The sequence below is a fragment of the Synchiropus splendidus genome, chromosome 10 (assembly GCF_027744825.2).
Source record: "Synchiropus splendidus isolate RoL2022-P1 chromosome 10, RoL_Sspl_1.0, whole genome shotgun sequence".
Classification (NCBI taxonomy): domain Eukaryota; kingdom Metazoa; phylum Chordata; class Actinopteri; order Syngnathiformes; family Callionymidae; genus Synchiropus; species Synchiropus splendidus.
Window position 1 is genome coordinate 610,734 of NC_071343.1, and position 20,445 is coordinate 631,178.

Genomic DNA, 20,445 nt, shown 5'->3' on the forward strand with positions numbered 1-20,445 from the left:
AAAGTCTCAGCGTACTGAGCTGGAGTCGGCGGCTCAGGCTTCCTGGCACGGCCACAAGGAATGTTCAGAATGCACCTGAGCGCCGCCAACAATGCCAGTGTTTAGGAGACACTATCTCCCGCTCAGCGCCGCCGCGCCGCACAACACCGGCCTTTGTTGCCGCTCGCTGGGCCCGGATCCAGTTCCAGCGCTGCAATCTGAGCCGGCCCTGCTGGAGGGGGCCGCGGTGAGTGACTCGCGCTGTGACTCCCTGGGCCCAGCCACTCGGTACCAGAGCGCATCACCTGGGTGACATCATCACCTGCGCCGGTGGGTGGAGGCGCATGAAGTGCAGCGAGCGAGGCTGACCCGGGCAGGAAGTCCTCAACATCTCCGCAACCACAACCGCCAAGAGTGAAGACCACTGTTGCGGGCGGAGCCTCCCGCGGCGCCGCGTTCATCCAGAGTCTGCTGCTGTGTTGTGGTCGCCGCTGCCCAACTTCAAAGGGAAGAAAAAGGCCTCTTCTTCTCTGCTTGTCTCTGACTCCCCCCCCCCCCCACACACACACACCCTCCCTGCGTGTTTCGGTGTTGTGTTTTCGTGCGCATGAAAAGCGCCGCAGCGACGGAACAATAGGGCACCTGCCGGAATAATGAGCCCTCAGAGACGCCGCAGCTGGCCGGGAGTGGAGCAGGACGGCCGCCAGGCTTTCAAGTGGTCAGAGTCAGGGCTCCAAGGCTCCTCAGCCGTTCACCGGCGGCCACGCCACGCCACGCAGTGGGTTGACCCGGTGGACACGTGACCCTCTCACGCCGGTTCTGCTCTCTCCGTTCCTCTCCGCTCTCATGGCTCATGTGCAGCTTCTTCTTTCTTCGTCCAGAGCAGTCGCGGCTCATGGGCTCGCGCCGCCAGCTGTTGGCGCTACAGCGGTGCCGCGCCGTCAGTTTCCAGTGTTTTTCTTTCAGCTACACGAAAGGTCAAGTTGGTTTGAGGAACTTTGTTTTCTCACTCTGTGGAGCGGGCTGGGGGGAGGGGCGGGGCTCCTGGCGAGATGGCGGCCGATTGTGGCCCCGGGATCAAAACACGAGGTGAATCGACGGCGTGCTTCGTTGTTCACAGCGATTGTGGAACTCCACACACAGACGCACAAACGGGGGCTTTGTGCGGAGCCGGGGGGTCAGAGGTCAAGCCGGTGGAAGGTGGGGTGAGGAGGTGAAGCTGACAAGGCGGCGGTTGTTAGCTGCGGCAGGGAACAACCGTGACATTATGACAAGACTGCACCGGCCCCGCCTCCGCCTTGCCGCTCGCTGTTAGCATGGAAGGCTAACTTCAGGATGACGGAGCGCCATCTGTTGCTAACATGTTAGCATCGGAGGCTAACATCAAGGCGCCATTAGACCTGCGCCTGATGGAGACACAACAATGTGTGAGGAAAGGAAAAGGATGGAAGGAAACATGAAGGAAACGTGAAGGAAACATGAAGGAAACATGAAGGAAGCGTGAAGGAAACATGAAGGAAGCGTGAAGGAAACGTGAAGGAAACATGAAGGAAACATGAAGGAAGCGTGAAGGAAACGTGAAGGAAACATGAAGGAAACATAAAGGAAGCGTGAAGGAAACGTGAAGGAAACATGAAGGAAACATGAAGGAAGCGTGAAGGAAACATGAAGGAAACATGAAGGAAGCGTGAAGGAAACATGAAGGAAGCGTGAAGGAAACGTGAAGGAAACATGAAGGAAACATGAAGGAAGCGTGAAGGAAACGTGAAGGAAACATGAAGGAAACATGAAGGAAGCGTGAAGGAAACATGAAGGAAGCGTGAAGGAAACGTGAAGGAAGCGTGAAGGAAACATGAAGGAAACGTGAAGGAAGCGTGAAGGAAACATGAAGGAAGCGTGAAGGAAACATGAAGGAAGCGTGAAGGAAACGTGAAGGAAACATGAAGGAAACATGAAGGAAACATGAAGGAAGCGTGAAGGAAACATGAAGGAAACATGAAGGAAACGTGAAGGAAGCGTGAAGGAAACATGAAGGAAGCGTGAAGGAAACATGAAGGAAGCGTGAAGGAAACATGAAGGAAACATGAAGGAAGCGTGAAGGAAACATGAAGGAAGCGTGAAGGAAACGTGAAGGAAACATGAAGGAAACATGAAGGAAGCGTGAAGGAAACATGAAGGAAACATGAAGGAAACATGAAGGAAGCGTGAAGGAAGCGTGAAGGAAACATGAAGGAAACATGAAGGAAGCGTGAAGGAAACGTGAAGGAAACATGAAGGAAACATGAAGGAAACATGAAGGAAGCGTGAAGGAAACATGAAGGAAACATGAAGGAAACGTGAAGGAAGCGTGAAGGAAACATGAAGGAAGCGTGAAGGAAACATGAAGGAAGCGTGAAGGAAACATGAAGGAAACATGAAGGAAGCGTGAAGGAAACATGAAGGAAGCGTGAAGGAAACGTGAAGGAAACATGAAGGAAACATGAAGGAAGCGTGAAGGAAACGTGAAGGAAACATGAAGGAAACATGAAGGAAACATGAAGGAAACGTGAAGGAAACATGAAGGAAGCGTGAAGGAAACGTGAAGGAAGCGTGAAGGAAACGTGAAGGAAACGTGAAGGAAACGTGAAGGAAACATGAAGGAAACATGAAGGAAACATGAAGGAAACATGAAGGAAGCGTGAAGGAAACATGAAGGAAACGTGAAGGAAGCGTGAAGGAAACATGAAGGAAGCGTGAAGGAAGCGTGAAGGAAACGTGAAGGAAACGTGAAGGAAGCGTGAAGGAAACGTGAAGGAAACGTGAAGGAAACATGAAGGAAACATGAAGGAAGCATGAAGGAAGCGTGAAGGAAACATGAAGGAAACGTGAAGGAAGCGTGAAGGAAACATGAAGGAAGCGTGAAGGAAGCGTGAAGGAAACGTGAAGGAAGCGTGAAGGGAAGCGTGAAGGAAACATGAAGGAAGCGTGAAGGAAGCGTGAAGGAAACATGAAGGAAGCGTGAAGGAAGCGTGAAGGAAACGTGAAGGAAACATGAAGGAAACATGAAGGAAGCGTGAAGGAAACATGAAGGAAACGTGAAGGAAGCGTGAAGGAAACATGAAGGAAGCGTGAAGGGAAGCTGAAGCGAAGGGCGAAGCACCAAAGTCAGTTGCAGATGGGATGTCGACCTGTGCGACTTGAGCGGCTCGTGTCGATGGGGCACGTGAGAAAGTCGCAGACAACGGACGCCAAGTTGAAAGAGTCCTGAGAGAAGCCGCGCTCTGCTGCGGCAGCTCAAGCCTCGGCGTTAAGAAAACACCGGTCACACGATCCCTCGGTGTTTTCTGAATCCCAACACCAGCCTTCTGAGAACCTCTTACTTCCTGCCACTTCATCCCAACTGGACTCCAGTTTTTCGCTGGTTAACATGGCAAATGTGCTTGAAGTCAGTTTAGCTGCGCGGTAATCCGCCCGTGAGCCGCGCGCAGGGACCACAGTCCACGTTCCTGCAGAGGTCGGGAGGTCACTCCGGCTCGCAGCACGAGTAAATAAGCTGCCTGTCTCAGGGGCCCCGCGCCATAAATCCTGAGAATAAAACGTCCCATACAGGATCTCTGCCTGGCCAAACAAGAGCCTGCGGAAACACTCGCTGCTCTCTCTCTCTCTCTCTCGCTCCCCGGCTCGCTCTCTCCAGCTCGTTCTCTCCAGCTCGCTCTGTAACCCTCTCTCTCTCTCTCTCTCTCTCTTCCCGGCTCGCTCTCTCCAGCTCGTTCTGTAACCCCCTCGCTCTCTCTCTCTCTCCCCGGCTCGCTCTCTCCAGCTCGCTCTCTCCACTCCTCTCCGCTCTTCTTCTGCGGCACAGGAATGTGAGGCCCGGGGCCACGCAGCCTCATAAATTCATTATGGATCTGATGTGGAGCGGCGAGCGGCGGCGGCGGCCATAAACCAGCTGACCTGGCGGACTGGGCGGCTGTGGTGACCTCAGGTTGCGGCGGCGTGAGCCAATATTTGCTCTGGCTGATAAGCAGAAGTTGTGGAGCACATTCCTGCGTCTGGGCTGGCGGGAGCCGCGCTGGACGGGGAGTCCCGGCGCTCTCCGTCTCTGATGTGTCCCTGGCTCGTTCCTCTCAGCTCCGTCCTTCACTTCCGACGTTCCACACCTTCTCATGCAGAGCTCCGGCAGGTGCTTTGCTTTGGGCTCCCCTCAGTGCTTCTGCAGCTGGCTCATGTCCTCCGACTCCAGTCTGGGGTCCACCTGGCGACGCCGACTCCTCCACTGACTGTGTGTTTCCTCCTCTGATGAGCAGCTGCTTCTCTTCACGCCTCCGTTTCTCTCTCTGCTGGTGGACCAGAGGTCAGGGGTCACGCTGCAGACAGGTTGTTTGCTAACTGCTAGCATCGGTGACGCAGTGGAGAGAGAGCGAGAGCGAAGGTTGGACGCCCGCGGCGCTGGCTCATTAACATTCCAGGCAGTAAGATGAGATTTTGGCGCGAGGCTTCTCTCCTCGCCGCCGACACCCTTGCCTGAAATAGCGCCGCGGCCCAGCGGTCCACGTCAGCGTGACAGGTCTGCCCGCTGGTGTTTTGGAGCTCCGCCTCCCTGGCGAGCAGATCCCTTCCTGCGGCGGGGATCTGCTCGCCACACGTGTTGTGGTGACTGGGCGCGTGACGCGGCGCCGTCGGTAGGCGTCGGCACCGCTGGATCAGAGTGTTGACACGCCGTCCAGAAACCTTGTCAGAAATGTTGTAACAGGCTTCACACATGCGCCGCAGGAATGTGGCACGCACACGCTCGCACGCCGCCGCCGCCGCCGCCAAGCAGGAATCAGGCAGGTATGTGAGGATGGATCATTACCGCAGCGCCGCGAGAGACGCACTTCTGTGTCGCAGCCACTCTGTTTTCCTCCCGGCGTCGGAGCCACACCTTCCTTGTTTTGGGAGGATCGAGTTGCGGCGAGTGGCGTGTCACAAGCCGCCGGCGGCGAGCTGAGCCAGAGGGCTGCCACGCACCTCTGGGCTTTGTTTCCCAGCTGTTTGGTTTTCTTCCCCTCTTTCTTCACCTTCTGCCTGGAGCTCAGGCCTCTTCTGTGCTGGTGCTGTTCCACCCTCAGCAGACGTGTCTCTTCGTTCCTGCCTCCAGTGAAGTTCTCTCTTTCTCCTCTTTTTCTTTTTGCTTCTCAGTGACCCAGTCACACTCACACACACACACACGTCCTTGTCAGGACCTCTCCTGGCCATCGCCCTTTCCCCAGCCTCGACACACCTGGCTCACCTGAACCAGGACTCTGGACCGGACTGAGACCCGGTTCGCTTTAACCCTCAGACTGAGGCCGAACCTTGTGGGCTCCGGCGCAAGGGCCCACACACACACACACACTCACACACACACACACATGCACACACACACTCACACACATGCACACACACACACACACACACTCACTCACACACACTCACACACTCACACACACTCACACTCACACACACACTCACTCACACACACACACACATGCACACACACACACACACTCACACACATGCACACACACACACACACACTCACTCACACACACTCACACACACACTCACTCACACACACTCACACACATGCACACACACACACACTCACTCACACTCACACACACACACACACACACACTCACTCACACACACTCACACACAGACACACTCACACTCACACGCACACTCACACACACACACACTCACACTCACTCACACCAAAACACCAAACCAACAGCAGGTTGTTACAGTTGCAAAATATTTAAGAAAACATTTTATTTGACATCAACTGTACAGGTGACATTTCTTCCACTAAATGATTCTTAGACAGGAACTAAAAATAACTTTATTATTAAATAGAAAACTGAAACAAAAATAGAATTAAGATGAAAACATGGAGCGCTGCGTCTTGTACAAAACAGAATGAAAACAGAGCGTAGAAATGAAGTCATATATATATATATATATATATATATGGTACCCTGATACAGTCGGCCGTGTTTTTCATCCACAAGAAGAAGAAGAAGAAGAAGACGGACGTGAGCGCACAACAACCTGCCGGCGGCGCCGTCGCGGCGCACACCACAGCTCCACTCTTGGCCTCTTTGGTTCCAACAATTAGAAATAAATCTGAAACAAATTGAGCTTCTATAAAAATACCTTTTCAATGGCAGTCGTTCTTTTCTCTTTTTTTTTCATTTCTCTTTCTCTTTTTTTTTTTCTCCAATCCCGCAACTTTTCAGTGCAAACGTCACGACAATCATTCGCTTTGGAAAGGAAGCGAAAGATCACATTTCAAGTATCGAGAGAGTCGAGGACTGAAGCGGGCGACGGGGCGACGGGGCGCCATGCCAGGAGTCCCCGCCCCCAGCGGCTGCCCCTGCTGGACGCTCCTCTTCTGGAGACAGATTCTTCTGAGTGACAGGTGAAAACAGGAGGAAGCCGCCACGGCGCGAGCGCCGCGAGCCGGTTTTTCCATTTCAACTTTGATCTGATTGTTACATCGTGGTTTTTGGACCAGCAACCTTGCGTTGGACAGTCACCTTTTTTCATTTTCTTTCTAAAAACAAACATTTTCTTTTTTTTTTAAAAAAAAGGGGCGGGGTTATAAAAAGATTGATATAAATTATTTTACAATATTTTTAATGTCATTTGACAGAAAGATCAATTCTTTTCCCAAGGAGCCGTTCACTCCTCCGTCGTGTCTTTCATAAATATTTCCCGCTGAAAACCGTGCCACCGTGTGTCCGTCTCTTCTGTTTCCCGCCCACTGAAGGTCACTGACTTTCACGGCGGCTTCCTTCGCAGCGGTTCAGGTTCAGGGTTGTCCACTGATTGTCTGGTTCTGCCGGCGTCCTTCACACGGCCCGCACGCCGCCGCCGCCGCCGCCGCCGGACCCAGAGAGACGGAGAGAGAGGCGGAAACGGGAAGCAGTCTGAGGGAGAGGCTGCTGGGATACGTTTGCATAGCTGGTGCGGCCCCCACACTGGGGCCCCTCCAAGGCATCGCTTTGTACAAGTGCTAGAGACGGTGCGAGCGCTGCGCAAGTGCACTTCTGCGTGGAGGCCGTGGTCCTGCGAGGCTTTCAGCGCCGCGGGTCTGCTTCCACCGGGGGGGGGGTGTCGGGAAGTGCTGGTGTTCGGAGTGGTGTCGGCGCATGAGTCGTCAGTGCTTTCAAAAGTCAAAACAAAGTGAAAGAATCCCGCGCTCTGCGGCGCTGTAAGCGCTTGTTCGGGTCAGTCTTCATTCAGGAAGGGGGCGCTTCCCTTCCGGTGCCGGGGGGGCGGAGCTCAGGCACGGGGGAACGCGCCACGGGCAGCGCGCAGGTCCAGTGGCTAGAGATACAAGGTTGAGGTGTCCCGCAGCTGGGTTTGTACAGGAGGCGGCGGGGGGGGAGGGGTGGCGGCGGCGGGCGGCAGGGGGCGCTCAGGCGCAGCCGCACTCCTCCACGATCATGTTGGGCACGTCCCGCTTCACGATGTTGTACTCGTCGTCGAAGTAGAGCATGGACATGGTGCTGAGCTTGGTGGGGATGCAGCAGGAGTTGACGGCGCCGGGGCTGATGCCCCGCAGCCGGTACTGGTTCACCACCAGGGTGTGGAAGGAGGAGGCCGAGCCGGGGACGCCGGGCATGTACGCCGGGCAGCTGCCCTCGCAGTAGTTGCCGAAGTAGCCGGCCGGCGCGATGATCCAGTCGTTCCATCCGATCAGGCGGAAGTCAATGTAGAAGTGCTGGCGGCAGCAGAGGCCGCCGCTGTTGCCGTCGCACTCCAGGCCGCGCTTGCGGATGCGGTGCTTCCCGTCCAGCTGCCGGGCGCGCACCACCAGGAAGGGCCGGTGAGACGGGTCGGCGGGGTCCACCAGCACCGGCGCCACCCCGGCCGGCGGGCAGCCCTCGCAGTGCACCTCCAGGTCCTGGCGCCGGCCGCCCTCGACGAAGACGGCGCGCACCGCCTCCGACAGCGGGAAGGTGTGCCAGCCGCTGCGCTTCAGCTCCACCCGCTTCTCCACCAGGGCCCAGCGCCGGGCGCCGTCCGCCGCCTTGCCCGTCTCCTGGTAGTGGATCTTCACCGTCACCTTCCGCCGGACGCCCTTCTCTGGACCGGCCGGCAGCACCCGCAGGTACAGCCACAGGTTGGCCTGCGACACAAAGAGGTTCTGGTTCCCCTCGTTGGAGATCAGGAAGAAGAGGCCCGACTTGGAGTTGGTGCGTTCGTCTGCCGGACACAGAGACAGAGAGGTCAGGAAAACGGAGCTCGGTCTGGAGGCCTCAGAGGTCACAAGCCTGCGTCTGCTTGTTGGACCGGCTGGCGGCTGGCCGCGTGGGGCCGGACCACTCAGCCGGCGAGTGCTGTGGAGCTGCACCCGACTAGCTGGGCCTCGTCCTCGCAGACTTCAACACATGGCATTGGGTTATTAGCTCAGGTGAGGTGGGCGGAGACTCCAGGAGAGGTGTGAGCCCCACCCCTGGCCCTCCTCCCTGAGAGGCTCCGGCAGACGCTGCAGCCGGGCGGCTCTCCGGCGAGGAAGCACCGTCTCAGGGCGAGGGGGGTCACAGCCATTTACATGACACTGGCCACTTTCTGTGCCGGCACAATGAAGCGCTCTGAGCAGCCTCAAAGGCGGCGGCGGCGCTCGCTGCCGCTCAGGCCTCACCATGGCGTCCAAATTGCCCCTGAGCTCACTTGACAGGCTGCCGGAGATTTGGAGCATCGCGCCGCGCTTTGAAAGGCCACTAAAGCACTCTGTTTGCCGACTGATTAGTGTGTGTCAGTGTCAACATGTGGCCACCTCTCAGGACACCCCCCCTACTCCCCCCCCCGCCTCTTAAAGGCGCCTTCCTCCCGTAAACCACAGCTTTACATTCACGACCTGTTGAGACCAGCTCGCCGCGGCCTCAGCGCCGGCGCTTCGCACACGCCCATCAGAGGCTGGGAGGGGGGAGGGGGGGTGCCAGCGAGACCCCGGCGCTCGCCACAGTCCTGCCAGTGGTTTGAGCGGCGATTAAGGAGGGCCACGGCAGCGCCAGCATTGTTTGGACTGTTTACAAGACTCTGGCGAGTCAAAGTGACATCATCGCCGTCCTGGCTCAGCTGCGACGCGGCGGGACACAGAGTCAGAGTCAGGAGTCTGAGCCAAGAGAGGAGCCGGAGGAGCTGCCACTGTCCAGTGTCACAACATGACAAGACACAATGTTGGACACGAGAGAGTGACAGCAGAGCCTGGACAGCAGCAGGACGAAGCCCAGCTAATGATGACATCACATGGACGCAGGTCATGTGACACGTGGAAAGCACAGTGAGCGAGACCGACAGTGAGGGAGGCGAAGAAGAGAGCGCAGCGGGTGGAGACGACCGCGTCTCGATGTCGGAGTCCAAGTCCGAAGGGTCAGAGAGGAAGGGTCCTCGGACTCAGAATGAGACCATTGTTATTGTTATCATCCTCACATTGCACCTTTCTTGGCTCCTCAGCGAGCGTGAGCTGAGTTTTGCTGCTGGAACGTGAGTCACAGCCAGCCGCTCTGCATGTGGCGGGTTGTCAGGGGACAGGCAGGGAGACAGATCTCCCCTCTGATACTGGGCTACTGGCCCCAACACGCCGCGGCGGGACACCTGGGTGGGCCGGCGCTGCTGCAGCGTGTCCCCACCTGAGGAGCCCGAGCGGGCCGGGCCTCGGGACCACAGCTGTCGAGCAGGCCACACGCCGCGCGGCGCTGCCGGGTGTGGCCGGGGGTTGGGGGGGGCTACCGACTGCTGCGGTGAACACAGTGTGGCGGCTGCTTCAGTGAGTCTGAGTCGCCGCTTCTGTGCTGGCTCACGGCTGATGGGCTGTGACTCCAGCGTGGTTCTAGTCAGGAATCACTGAGTCACTGAGCGTCGGTCGTGATGCCCAGTCAGTGTCGAGTCGCTTCAGTCCTCGAGTCCCTGCCAAAGGTCAAAGGTCACCACCACAACCAGCGGCAACAAATGGCTCCTGGCTACGCCTGAACGCACCTTTGATCCCAGCGTCGACCTTCAGCTCTGACCTTCTGACCTCAACAGTCAAACTCGGACTCACACGAGCACATCAGCAGTCTACGGTGAGTCTCAGCCGGACGACTCGGCTCTGACTGCTGAGGGGTCTGAGCTGTGACTCAGCCAGAGTGGAGACACAAAACCTCCAGCTGCTCTACTCCGCATGTCTGCCAGACGACTGAGCTCTTCACAAAGGCTGGCGACTGTCCGCAGAAGAGAGAGAAGAGACTGATCTGCCAGACGTGACCTCTCTTCAGGTCACAGGTCACCATGAAGCACGAGCGCCATCGTGTGTGTGTGAGACAATCATCTTCCAGTTCAGAGAGCCGGGCACCTGGAGGACAACGCTCCAGGTCAGAGGTCACCAGCACCAGTGACCACCTGAGTCCAGACCAAACAAGACCTGGACGGTGGTTCCACGCTCGAGGGTCAGACGCAGGACCTGGAGTCGCGCCAGAGCGCAGCGACACCGAGGCTGGGTTGTCTGTCGCGCACGAGCCGCGGCAGCTGAAGACCGGGTGCAGGCGAGTCTGGAGGGAAAGCAACGCTGGACTCCTCCCAGGGAAACAGGAAGCAGTGGCGCTGGCGAGGCCTCAGCCGTGACCTGGAGCGCGGTCCGGGCCCAGCATGAATGATTTATGGGAGCCGGGCGGCCCATTGAGGGCTGAAACACACACTTGTGAGTGAATGTGGAAAATGTCTGGCCCGGATCCAGCGGCGGCGTGACTGACAGCTCCTCATGAAAGCGTCGCGTCCTGAAGTAAACCTGCCAACCTGATCCCGGCCCGAGTTCATTACCTCCCGTTAATGAAGTCTTAATTCCCCGTCTTGGAGGCGCCGGGTTCACCGGGTCCTCGCTGCCACGGCCAGCAGTCAAGTACAGTAGCGTGGAGGCGGCGGATCCCGCCGCTCGCCGCGCTGGCGTCACCTGCCTGGCACGGCCCGCCGGAGCAGGGGGTCGCGAGCCAGCTGGCCACGCAGGGTCCGGGGAGCAGGGCGTCCCGCCAGCGCCGCGCTACAATGCCACACAAAGGCTCAAAGGTGTGGGGAAGAATGGCAGCAAAAACACACACACACACACACACAGAGAGAGAGAGAAGTAGCAGCAGCAAAAGGAGCCCAGTGAAGCTTCCAGAGCCACAAAAGCATTTCTTCACAAACACTGCGATATGGGCACAATATCGCCCCCCGCCCCCCTCACTCCCCCCGGTCCAGGACTCCAATGTCTCATGCATTATTCTGAGCAATTGCTTTTGTTTTCCGGCCCTTCTTGGTTGAAAACATGCTCCACCAGGAACACGTCGTGCTCTCATAATAATTGCTCGGCTTTGTTCCCCCTGTCAAGGCTGGGGGGGGGGGGGCGGCCGGAGGAAGGGGGGCGACGGCGCGCTCTTGCTAATTGTACCGCACGACAGGAGCGTCCGAGTCGCGCTTGGTTCAAGTAACTCGTTTGAGTCAAAGCGCTTGTTTTGGGCGTGTGAGCGCGAGGGGGGCGCGCGGGTCCCCTCCGGCCGAGGGAGCTGGTCGGAATGTAAAAGAGGGTGAGACTGGATGCGGGGGCTCCTTTTGTCCCCGAGACTACCCGCCGGGGTCACTTCAGGACGCCGATGTGTCCGAACTCCGGTGCAGGTCAGGAGGTGAGCGCGGGTCAGCCGCGGCTCGCGCTCCGTCCGTGATGGGACACCTACCTGACTCGGCGAAGCTGATGATCTCCGAGGTCTCCGCCTGCACCTCGTTGCTGAAGGCCGCCTGCCCGTCCAGGCTGGGGATCTCCACCCGCCCGTCCGCGCGAACCTTCCCGGCGTGCAGCCGCCGCAGCGCCGTCACCATCGCCGCCTTGGGGATGGGGTGCGTGATGTTGGGCCGCTCCCGCATCTGCAGCCGGTTCAGGATGTGCCGCTTCACCGCCTCCAGGAAGTCCACGTTGACGCGCTCCGACTGGTCCGGCGCCCTCAAGCCGCAGGAGGCGCACGACTCCGGGGCAGAGCTCTGCGCTCCGGCCGCCGCCGCCGCCAGCAGGCAGCACAGGAGCAGCGCGTACACGCTCATGGCGGCTCGCTCTCGAACGCGACTGGAGTTTCCGTGTCCCAAAAGCGCGGTATTCCACAGGCAGGTCCGCTCCAGGGCTCCGGCTCCGCTCGGCTACCCGCGCCGCGTCCGCGTCTCCATTCAAACCGGCGCCCCGGGTCTGCGAGTGCCGCTCACTGGGACCCGGATCTGTCTCTGCAATCACCACAAGCGGGGCTCCGCGCACCCAAACTTTTTATACGGGACTCCAGCACCACGTGGGGATTTCCACCAACAGGGCGCGGGGGATTAGAGGTGTCCCGCAGCCGCCAGCCCAGACTGCGGCGGCGCTGGCAGGCTGCGCCGGCTGTTTTCTCTCCCCCGAGGCGGCGACTCGTTACTGCGACGCCTCATCTGACGGTCCCACTCCGAGCTGCTCTCGAGTCTGGACGCACACACGAGCGGGACGCTCTCTGCGCGCGCTCCAAATAAAGTCATCTCCACACCGTCGGGGAGGCAGAGTGCGGGGCGGTGACGTCACCGCAGTCACCTCCACCACCGCCGCGCGCACCCCCTCGCTGCACACCGACGCAAACATTCGCCCGCGTCGACAAACTTGAGTTTCAGGCCACTTCTCCGCCGCCTCCGGTCACCAGCGGCGCAGCAGCGACACTCGCTGGCGGCGGCCCGTCATTACCGGCCCAACCTGCCCCGGGGCGAGTGACGTCAGAGGACGAGTGAAAACAGACTCGGAGCTCAGGTGCAAACCAGCGGGCGGACGGAGGGATGAAGGTCGACGACAACAGAACAGAGAAGCGTGTTGGAAGCGGGGTCACGTGACACGTCCAGCCCGCTGACCCGCGACGGAATGAGTCATGTCAGACAGCACCATCTGGTGGTCAGACATCACAACCGCACCTTTTTTTTTTATTAGCGCGGCTGACGTCACAGAACTCACGCACATTGTTTCGCTGTGAGCGTTGCGTCTGAGCCCGTCTGGCAGCTTTGGTGCTCTTGACCTCATGACCTCCTCAAGGCGCACCGACGTTGGACCCCCGCTCCACCACTCACCCGTGAGCCGCCCTCCGGTCCAGAGCGGCAGCTGGTGTGTGGGTGAAGGCCGCACGCCCGGCCTCTGCTGCAGGTCTCATGAAGGGGCGGAGCCGAGGGTGCACGGGCAGGAACCAGGGTTGCACCGGCAGGATCCGGGGGTCTGCGGGAAGGATCCACGGGTGGACCGGCAGGACGGAGGGGTGCACGGGTCGGATCCAGGGGAGCAGGGGGGCGGCCCAGGGGTGCCTCGGCCGGACCAGCGGGGGCCGCCGACCCTCTGGCGCCCTGACGCTCGCCAGCCGGCTCAGGGGTCGTGACCTCATCTTCGCTTCCTTTCCTTCGCTGATGCGTGCGGGTTTCCTTCCGGCGCCGTGACTTATAGCACACAGTGTCGCTGGGCTTCGCTGCAGCGACATCAAAGTGGCGGCGCGTCGGATCAAAGCGGGCCACGCGGCAGCTCTATTTAAGCAGCGACCCCGCCGGCGTGCGCACGCTCAGGAGTCGACGACATCATCTACCGGGATCGCTCAAGATGGCAGAGGCGATGGAGGCGTGGCCGAGCACCTCGCTCCAGGCGCCGCGCAGGAAACGCTTCGAGGTCAGGAGGTGGCACGCCGTGTCCCTGTGGACCTGGGACATCGCCGTGGACAACTGCGCCATCTGCCGCAACCACATCATGGACCTGTGCATCGAGTGCCAGGCGCTGCAGGCGGGGGGCGCCGGCGAGGAGTGCAGCGTGGCCTGGGGCGTGTGCAACCACGCCTTCCACTTCCACTGCATCTCCAGGTGGCTGCGGACGCGGCAGGTGTGCCCGTTGGACAACAGCCACTGGGACCAGTACGGACGCTAGGGCCGTGAAACACTTTATCTTAAAACACATGGTAAAACAACAGTTCCATCTCCTCTTTGTGAATGCGTCTGAAGCGCCGTGCCAGTCCACGCCGCTTCCTCTCGGAGTGTAACACCAGAGGCTCCGACAGTGGAGACCGTGTGACAATGCGAGGCGTGACTCCACTGTCGACTCAGGAGTCGGCCAGGGTCATCTGCCAGACGGCGATGGGCCCCTGAGGGCTGCAGGGCCGACCGCCCAGGACCAGCAGCAGGTCGGGCAGGTGCTGCGCCGCCTCGTCCTCGTCCTCCTCGCCGCAGCTCCACTGCCCACAGAAGGCCTTGTTCTCAAAGGTCAAGCAGCTGCCGCTCCAGGGGCCCGGCGCGCCGCACTCCTCCCTGGCTCGGCCGCACGGGCACTCGTTCGGGCTGAAGGTCTGCAGCTCGATGGCGCCCCCCTCTGAGCCCAGGAACTTGAGCGGCGAAGGGAAGCACTTGTTCTTGAAGGGGCGGAGCCTGCCCTGGGGGAGTCCCGGCTGGAGGTCCGGGGGCGGGTGGGAGCGGTAGCCCCGGCCCAGCCCCACGCAGCAGTGCTGGATCCGGTCTGGGGCGCCGGACAGCGAGGGCACCTGCGCCCAGGTGTGGCTGCTCAGGTCGAAGCTCCACAGGCGGCTCTGGGCGGCGCTCTGGCTCGGGCCTCCCCCGAACACCAGCATGTGCTCCCGGTGGACCAGCGCCGCGTGACCCACCAGCCTGGACGGACCCGACCTGCCGACGACAGCGCACCAGCCGCCGCGTTAGCGAGGGCTCGCCACTCAAGCGCTAACACGCTCACCGCGTCCGTCTGACCACGTTCGACGGCGGTGGAAACCTTGGTTTTGGGAGGGACAGTGATTTTAAATGTCAGATCAGTGTGTCACTGCCTCCGTCCGTCTCGCCGCCTGCCGACTGGAGTGCAGCCAGTGTGGTCCAGGAGGCTGCAGCCGGGTTGCTAACAGGCTCTGGCTCGAACCCACCTGAGCGCTGTGGCCGTTACTGTCCAGAGGCAAGTTCTTCTGCCAGCGCTCCTCAGCAGCCAGCGGAGCTTCCGACCCGCTACGCTCCTCCGCTGAGCCTCTGCTCCTGGAGTCTGTGCCCCCACTTCTCTTTGGCTTCTCTCCACCCGCACAGCTGATCTTTCCTAGTGCGTCTGCTCTGTTTTCAACTGATGCTTCTACTGTTTTTCATGTCCTGATTTTGCAGTAGTACAGACAGCACTTGGTGACCATCTCTTTAAGCGCTTTACGGTTTGGCTAAGGTTAGCCTGATCACCACTCGCTAATGCTAAGCTAACAAGCGGCTGCTCCAGAGGTCAGGGTTACCCCGACCCTGACCCTGACCCTGACCTCACGGACTCATGTTGAACAAACCCCGACTCGCTGAATGATGAGCTCATCCTTTGATACTGACTTGGTTCGGAGCGCGCTCCAGGTGCGGCCCACGCAGCTCCACCTCCAGAAGTCCCTCTGCTCCCTCAGGCCCTTCAGACCCCCGAACAGGTACATGCAGCCGCGGTGGGCCGCCGCCGAGTGGCTGTGCCTGGGGCCGGGGCCCGGCGCGGCCTGCTGGGGGCCCAGCTGGGACCACGCCATGGAGCCTGGAACACACACACACACGCACACGGCGCCATGGTCCACGTCCCTTCCATCAGCTGCTGCGTCAGACTCGGACTCACCCAAGTCCAGAGTCCAGAACTCCTGCGAGGAGCCTCTCATGTCCAGCAGGCCCCCGTACAGCAGCATGCTGGAGCCCAGCACCACAGCACTGTGGCCCTTCCTGTTGCCCGGACGCTGAGCCTGGACACACACACACACACACTCTCTCACTCACTCGTCTGGAGCGCTGCCTTGTGAGGACCTCTGCGGGCCATCACCCTTCCCCCAGCCTCTGAGGCCCAGAGACTTGGAGGTGCGGCGCCTCAGACTCAGGGTCCGACCTCCTACAGAGGTGAGGAGGGAGCCACCTAGTGGGCGGCCGCGGTGATGACATCATCACAGGTCACTCATCCACCGCGGCGCCGCTCTGACTCAGCGGGGTCTGGAGTGCAGGTGGGGGGGCGGGGCTTCAGTACCTGCGGGGTCTTCCCCTGCCAGACGACCCACTTCTGCTGTGCTGCAACACCAGACAGGGAGCAGGTCAGGACCTGTGCAGGAATGTCTCCAGGAGCCGCGCCCTCGCCGTCGCCATGACGACGCCGCTCCTGAAGGCCACGCCGCCAACTCACCCACATCAAAGACCCACAGCGGACAGAGGCTCTGGCTGTAGGCGGAGTCCAACATCCCGCCGAAGACGTAGAGGAAGCCCTGCGGACCACAGCGTCAGCCGCCGCCAACATCAGCGCCGCCACGCGCACCCACCTGATGCGCCACCATGGAGTGACCCTCCACTTCCTCTGGAGCGCCGTCGCCCTCGCAGCTCAGCTCCGCCCACTCATTACGGACTGCAGGGGAGCAGCAAGAGGTGGGACATGAGTGGGTGAGTGAGAGGGTGAGTGAGTGAGTGAGTGAGTGAGTGAGTGAATGAGCGAGTGAGTGAGTGAGTGAGAGGGTGAGTGAGTGAGTGAGTGAGTGAGTGAGTGAGAGGGTGAGTGAGTGAGTGAGTGAGTGGGTGAGTGAGTGAGTGAGAGGGTGAGTGAGAGGGTGAGTGAGTGAGTGAGAGGGTGAGTGAGTGAGTGAGAGGGTGAGTGAGTGGGTGGGTGAGTGAGTGAGTGAGTGAGAGGGTGAGTGGGTGAGTGAGTGAGTGAGAGGGTGAGTGAGTGAGTGAGTGAGTGGGTGAGTGAGTGAGTGAGAGGGTGGGTGAGTGAGTGAGTGAGTGAGTGAGTGAGAGGGTGAGTGAGTGAGTGGGTGAGTGAGTGAGTGAGTGAGTGAGTGAGAGGGTGAGTGAGTGAGTGAGTGAGTGGGTGAGTGAGTGGGTGAGTGAGTGAGTGAGTGAGTGAGTGAGTGAGTGAGAGGGTGAGTGAGTGAGTGAGTGAGAGGGTGAGTGAGTGAGTGAGAGGGTGAGTGAGTGGGTGGGTGAGTGAGTGAGTGAGTGAGAGGGTGAGTGAGTGAGTGAGAGGGTGAGTGAGTGAGTGAGTGAGTGGGTGAGTGAGTGAGTGAGTGAGTGGGTGAGTGAGTGAGTGAGAGGGTGAGTGAGTGAGTGAGTGGGTGGGTGAGTGAGTGAGTGAGTGAGTGAGTGAGAGGGTGAGTGAGTGAGTGAGTGAGTGGGTGAGTGAGTGAGTGAGAGGGTGAGTGAGAGGGTGAGTGAGTGAGTGAGAGGGTGAGTGAGTGAGTGAGAGGGTGAGTGAGTGGGTGGGTGAGTGAGTGAGTGAGTGAGAGGGTGAGTGGGTGAGTGAGTGAGTGAGAGGGTGAGTGAGTGAGTGAGTGAGTGGGTGAGTGAGTGAGTGAGAGGGTGGGTGAGTGAGTGAGTGAGTGAGTGAGTGAGAGGGTGAGTGAGTGAGTGGGTGAGTGAGTGAGTGAGTGAGTGAGAGGGTGAGTGAGTGAGTGAGTGAGTGGGTGAGTGAGTGAGTGAGTGAGTGAGTGAGTGAGTGAGAGGGTGAGTGAGTGAGTGAGTGAGAGGGTGAGTGAGTGAGTGAGAGGGTGAGTGAGTGGGTGGGTGAGTGAGTGAGTGAGTGAGAGGGTGAGTGAGTGAGTGAGAGGGTGAGTGAGTGAGTGAGTGGGTGAGTGAGTGAGTGAGAGGGTGAGTGAGTGAGTGGGTGGGTGAGTGAGTGAGTGGGTGAGTGAGTGAGAGGGTGAGTGAGTGAGTGGGTGAGTGAGTGAGTGAGTGAGTGAGTGAGTGAGTGAGTGAGAGGGTGAGTGAGTGAGTGAGTGAGTGGGTGAGTGAGTGAGTGAGAGGGTGAGTGAGTGAGTGAGAGGGTGAGTGAGTGGGTGGGTGAGTGAGTGAGTGAGTGAGAGGGTGAGTGAGTGAGTGAGAGGGTGAGTGAGTGAGTGAGTGAGAGGGTGAGTGAGTGGGTGAGTGAGTGAGTGAGTGAGAGGGTGAGTGAGTGAGTGAGTGAGTGAGTGAGTGAGTGACTGAGTGAGTGAGTGAGAGGGTGAGTGAGAGGGTGAGTGAGTGAGTGAGTGAGTGAGCAACTCACCAACGCTGTACTTCCAGAAGTCCCTCAGGCAGCCGCTGCCTCGTCCTCCCAGCATGTAGACGCTGCCGTCGTAGCCACAGCAGGCGTGTTTGTAGCGGTCAGATGGCGTGCGGCCACTCTGGGGGAGCTGAGTCCACAGAGAGGGGGCGCCGTGACTCATGACGGGCATCGCCTCCGTGTCAGAGGAGCATCTTCTGTAAGACACACCGAGGAGACGAAGAGGCCTCAGATGTCAGGTTCACTGTGACACCAGACACCAGGTGACACCGGCGGGACTCAACCAGAGCAAATACCCAGACCGCGTCTCACTTCCCATACGCCTCCCCACAGCGATCACATGACCAAGGTTCTCAGCTGTTCAGGAAGTTTGGCTTCAGACTTCTGTGAGAGGCAAAGAGCGGTCCCCACAAAGATAGACACACAGACGGGTGTGTGGGCCCCTCCGCACACAGCTGAGCGCGTGGTTTGCCGGGACCCGAGGTCAGTGGTGGCCGGCGTGTTCTGATCCTTCTCAAGAGTCCAGACCAGAAACAGAAGAGGCTCGTCTCCTCACTGCTGCTCCAGTGGCGTCCAGGTCACATGACATCGCAACACGTGATTTTCCACCTGCTGACCGACACCTTGACTCACACCAGTCCCTGGGTCTTATCACTGAGTCACAGGATCAAAGGTCAGCGGCGGGACAGGACACACCTCTCTGGCTGTGGAGCGACACGAACCCGCCGCGGCACCGCTCACTCGGCGGGGAGAGCAGACAGGAAGCTGCAGGCAGGAAGCTGCAGATGTGCTTTTGTTCAGGGTGAAGACCAGTGCTGGCTTCACTTCAGCGGGCAGAAGGGTCCAAACGGATCACAGGTCACCCACTCCATCTGCCACGAGTGGCAGCCTGCGCCCCAGGCCTCTGCAGCAGTGACTCTCATCAGGAGTCACACTGACCAGGAAGGAGCGGCCCGGTCCTGAGCCGACCCCGGTGTCACGCGCAGGAGGGGCCGAGCCAGACGTCCTCAGACGCTTCCGCACCACGGCATCACCAGTTTCATCGCAAGGACGGTCAGTGACACAGTTCAGAATAAAAACACGAGGGAATCAACGTGAAAATCACGGCCAAATACCCACAATAAAACCGGATCCGATTTGATCTTCCTCAGAGATCAGTGCTGTTTCTGCCTCTATAAAGGTTTCATGTATTTACACATGTGCTTATTTCAACATTTCCATTTGAATGCATTCATCCATTTTGCTTTTGAGTCATTTGGGTCTTTCCACGTTTTGTCTCAAGTGGGCGGGGCAAAGCTCGGTGTGAAGCAGCGACTGGCTGCAGCGAGGCAACGGGACCAGTGACCCTTTAGCTTGACTTCAGTCCCAGAAACGCCATTCCACTGACGCACGGCCCGGGTTACTCCGGGTAACCCCGAGCGACCCCACGAGGTCCGACTCGTGGATCCGAAACACGCCTCCACAGGTGACGACCAGAGCGAGCACGCGCTCCTCCAGCGCGGGTGGAACGTCTCGCTGCTGCTTCGCTCCGGTGACCGAGGCGGCAACAGATGTCTCCACAGGTCACACACAGGCCCGGCCGTGTTGGACCATGGTGCTGGAGAGACGCGCTGGAGACAGACGGAGACTCGAACAGCACTTTGGCAACTGTTGATCGCAGCACCGTCGCCATGAGGTCCCGTGACGTCATCGCCAGGGGCGGGCCGCCCCCGTTATTTTTCCACCACGGAAACATCACCTCCAGCCAACTGACTCGAATGAATCCGAACGCGAGTTCAGGTTCTGGTACCGGGCGGTCCGGCATGAAAAGCCCGCTGGCGAAGTGAAGCGGACCGGAGGAAAGAGGGCGGCCGAACTTGGACGGAACTTCGAGCTCCGGACTGGAAGTCGCGCTCAGCGAGCGCAGGAGACGCGCGCGGACCGCGTCCGCCGGTCCAGTTCTGCCGCTCGAGTCCGGTTCGATAAGAGTTTTAGCGGAGGCTTTGACACTCACGTTCCCGCTGCTCCTCTTCCTCTCGCTCGCGCGCTCCCAGTGGCGGTGCGTTCGCGGGCGCCTCGGAAACCAGAGTTTCACCACGGCCAGCAGGACCAGAACGTTCTGTTCAACAGTGGTCGCTTCCGCTGTGTTCCAAACATCAACGCTGTCTGCGTGCTGCGACTGTGATCTCGGCGGTGAGGAATAACGGCGCGATGGTCATGAGCCGACACCGTCGCGCCTGAATTATGACACGATACATTTCATATCAGTATAGAACATTTTATCATGTGGACAACACGGGCTTATGAGGACAGCAATTCTAAGGTATCAGAGAGTGTCTTTATGCCTCTCAAAGTGTGTTTTCGTGCTCTCGTTGCTAGGCAACAAGAAAACACCGAGGCTTCCGCGGCTTTGATGTCGTCGGCCTTGACTCTGACTGTGACGTCACTGTGACCCTTCCTCTTGACGGAACCGTGCT

The 20,445-nt window shown here is 59.3% G+C and overlaps 3 protein-coding genes across 3 annotated transcripts; 1 reads left to right on the plus strand and 2 right to left on the minus strand.

Annotated features, from left to right (window-relative positions):
• Positions 1-5,460: 5,460 nt before the first annotated feature.
• Positions 5,461-12,944, minus strand: inhbb (inhibin subunit beta B). Its single transcript, XM_053876651.1, has 2 exons — positions 11,682-12,944; positions 5,461-8,196 (listed from the first exon to the last, which is right to left on the minus strand). Exons 1-2 carry the CDS (start codon positions 12,040-12,042, stop codon positions 7,406-7,408), a joined length of 1,152 nt encoding a protein of 383 aa, XP_053732626.1. The 5' UTR covers positions 12,043-12,944; the 3' UTR covers positions 5,461-7,405.
• A 615-nt stretch (positions 12,945-13,559) lies between these two features.
• On the plus strand, positions 13,560-14,436 carry LOC128765692 (RING-box protein 1-like). The gene has a single exon (XM_053876657.1). It carries the CDS (start codon positions 13,586-13,588, stop codon positions 13,901-13,903), a length of 318 nt encoding a protein of 105 aa, XP_053732632.1. The 5' UTR covers positions 13,560-13,585; the 3' UTR covers positions 13,904-14,436.
• Positions 14,437-14,535: 99 nt separating this feature from the next.
• Positions 14,536-20,230, minus strand: si:dkey-3d4.3 (kelch domain-containing protein 3). Its single transcript, XM_053876656.1, has 6 exons — positions 19,983-20,230; positions 17,993-18,186; positions 16,278-16,360; positions 16,145-16,223; positions 15,992-16,032; positions 14,536-15,716 (listed from the first exon to the last, which is right to left on the minus strand). Exons 2-6 carry the CDS (start codon positions 18,159-18,161, stop codon positions 15,276-15,278), a joined length of 813 nt encoding a protein of 270 aa, XP_053732631.1. The 5' UTR covers positions 18,162-18,186; positions 19,983-20,230; the 3' UTR covers positions 14,536-15,275.
• Positions 20,231-20,445: the final 215 nt, after the last annotated feature.

Excerpts from the sequence above, each read along its gene's own strand:
- LOC128765692 (XM_053876657.1), top strand. The coding sequence starts at position 13,586 with ATGGCAGAGGCGATGGAGGCGTGGCCGAGCACCTCGCTCCAGGCGCCG.
- inhbb (XM_053876651.1), bottom strand. The coding sequence starts at position 12,042 with ATGAGCGTGTACGCGCTGCTCCTGTGCTGCCTGCTGGCGGCGGCGGCG. Across the intron at positions 8,197-11,681 it reads CATCAGCTTCGCCGAGTCAG|ACGAACGCACCAACTCCAAG; the intron begins GTAGGTGTCCCA and ends TGTGTCCGGCAG.
- si:dkey-3d4.3 (XM_053876656.1), bottom strand. The coding sequence starts at position 18,161 with ATGCCCGTCATGAGTCACGGCGCCCCCTCTCTGTGGACTCAGCTCCCC. Across the intron at positions 16,033-16,144 it reads GCTGTGGGTCTTTGATGTGG|CACAGCAGAAGTGGGTCGTC; the intron begins GTGAGTTGGCGG and ends CTGGTGTTGCAG. Across the intron at positions 15,717-15,991 it reads GGCAGGGGAAGACCCCGCAG|GCTCAGCGTCCGGGCAACAG; the intron begins GTACTGAAGCCC and ends GTGTGTGTCCAG.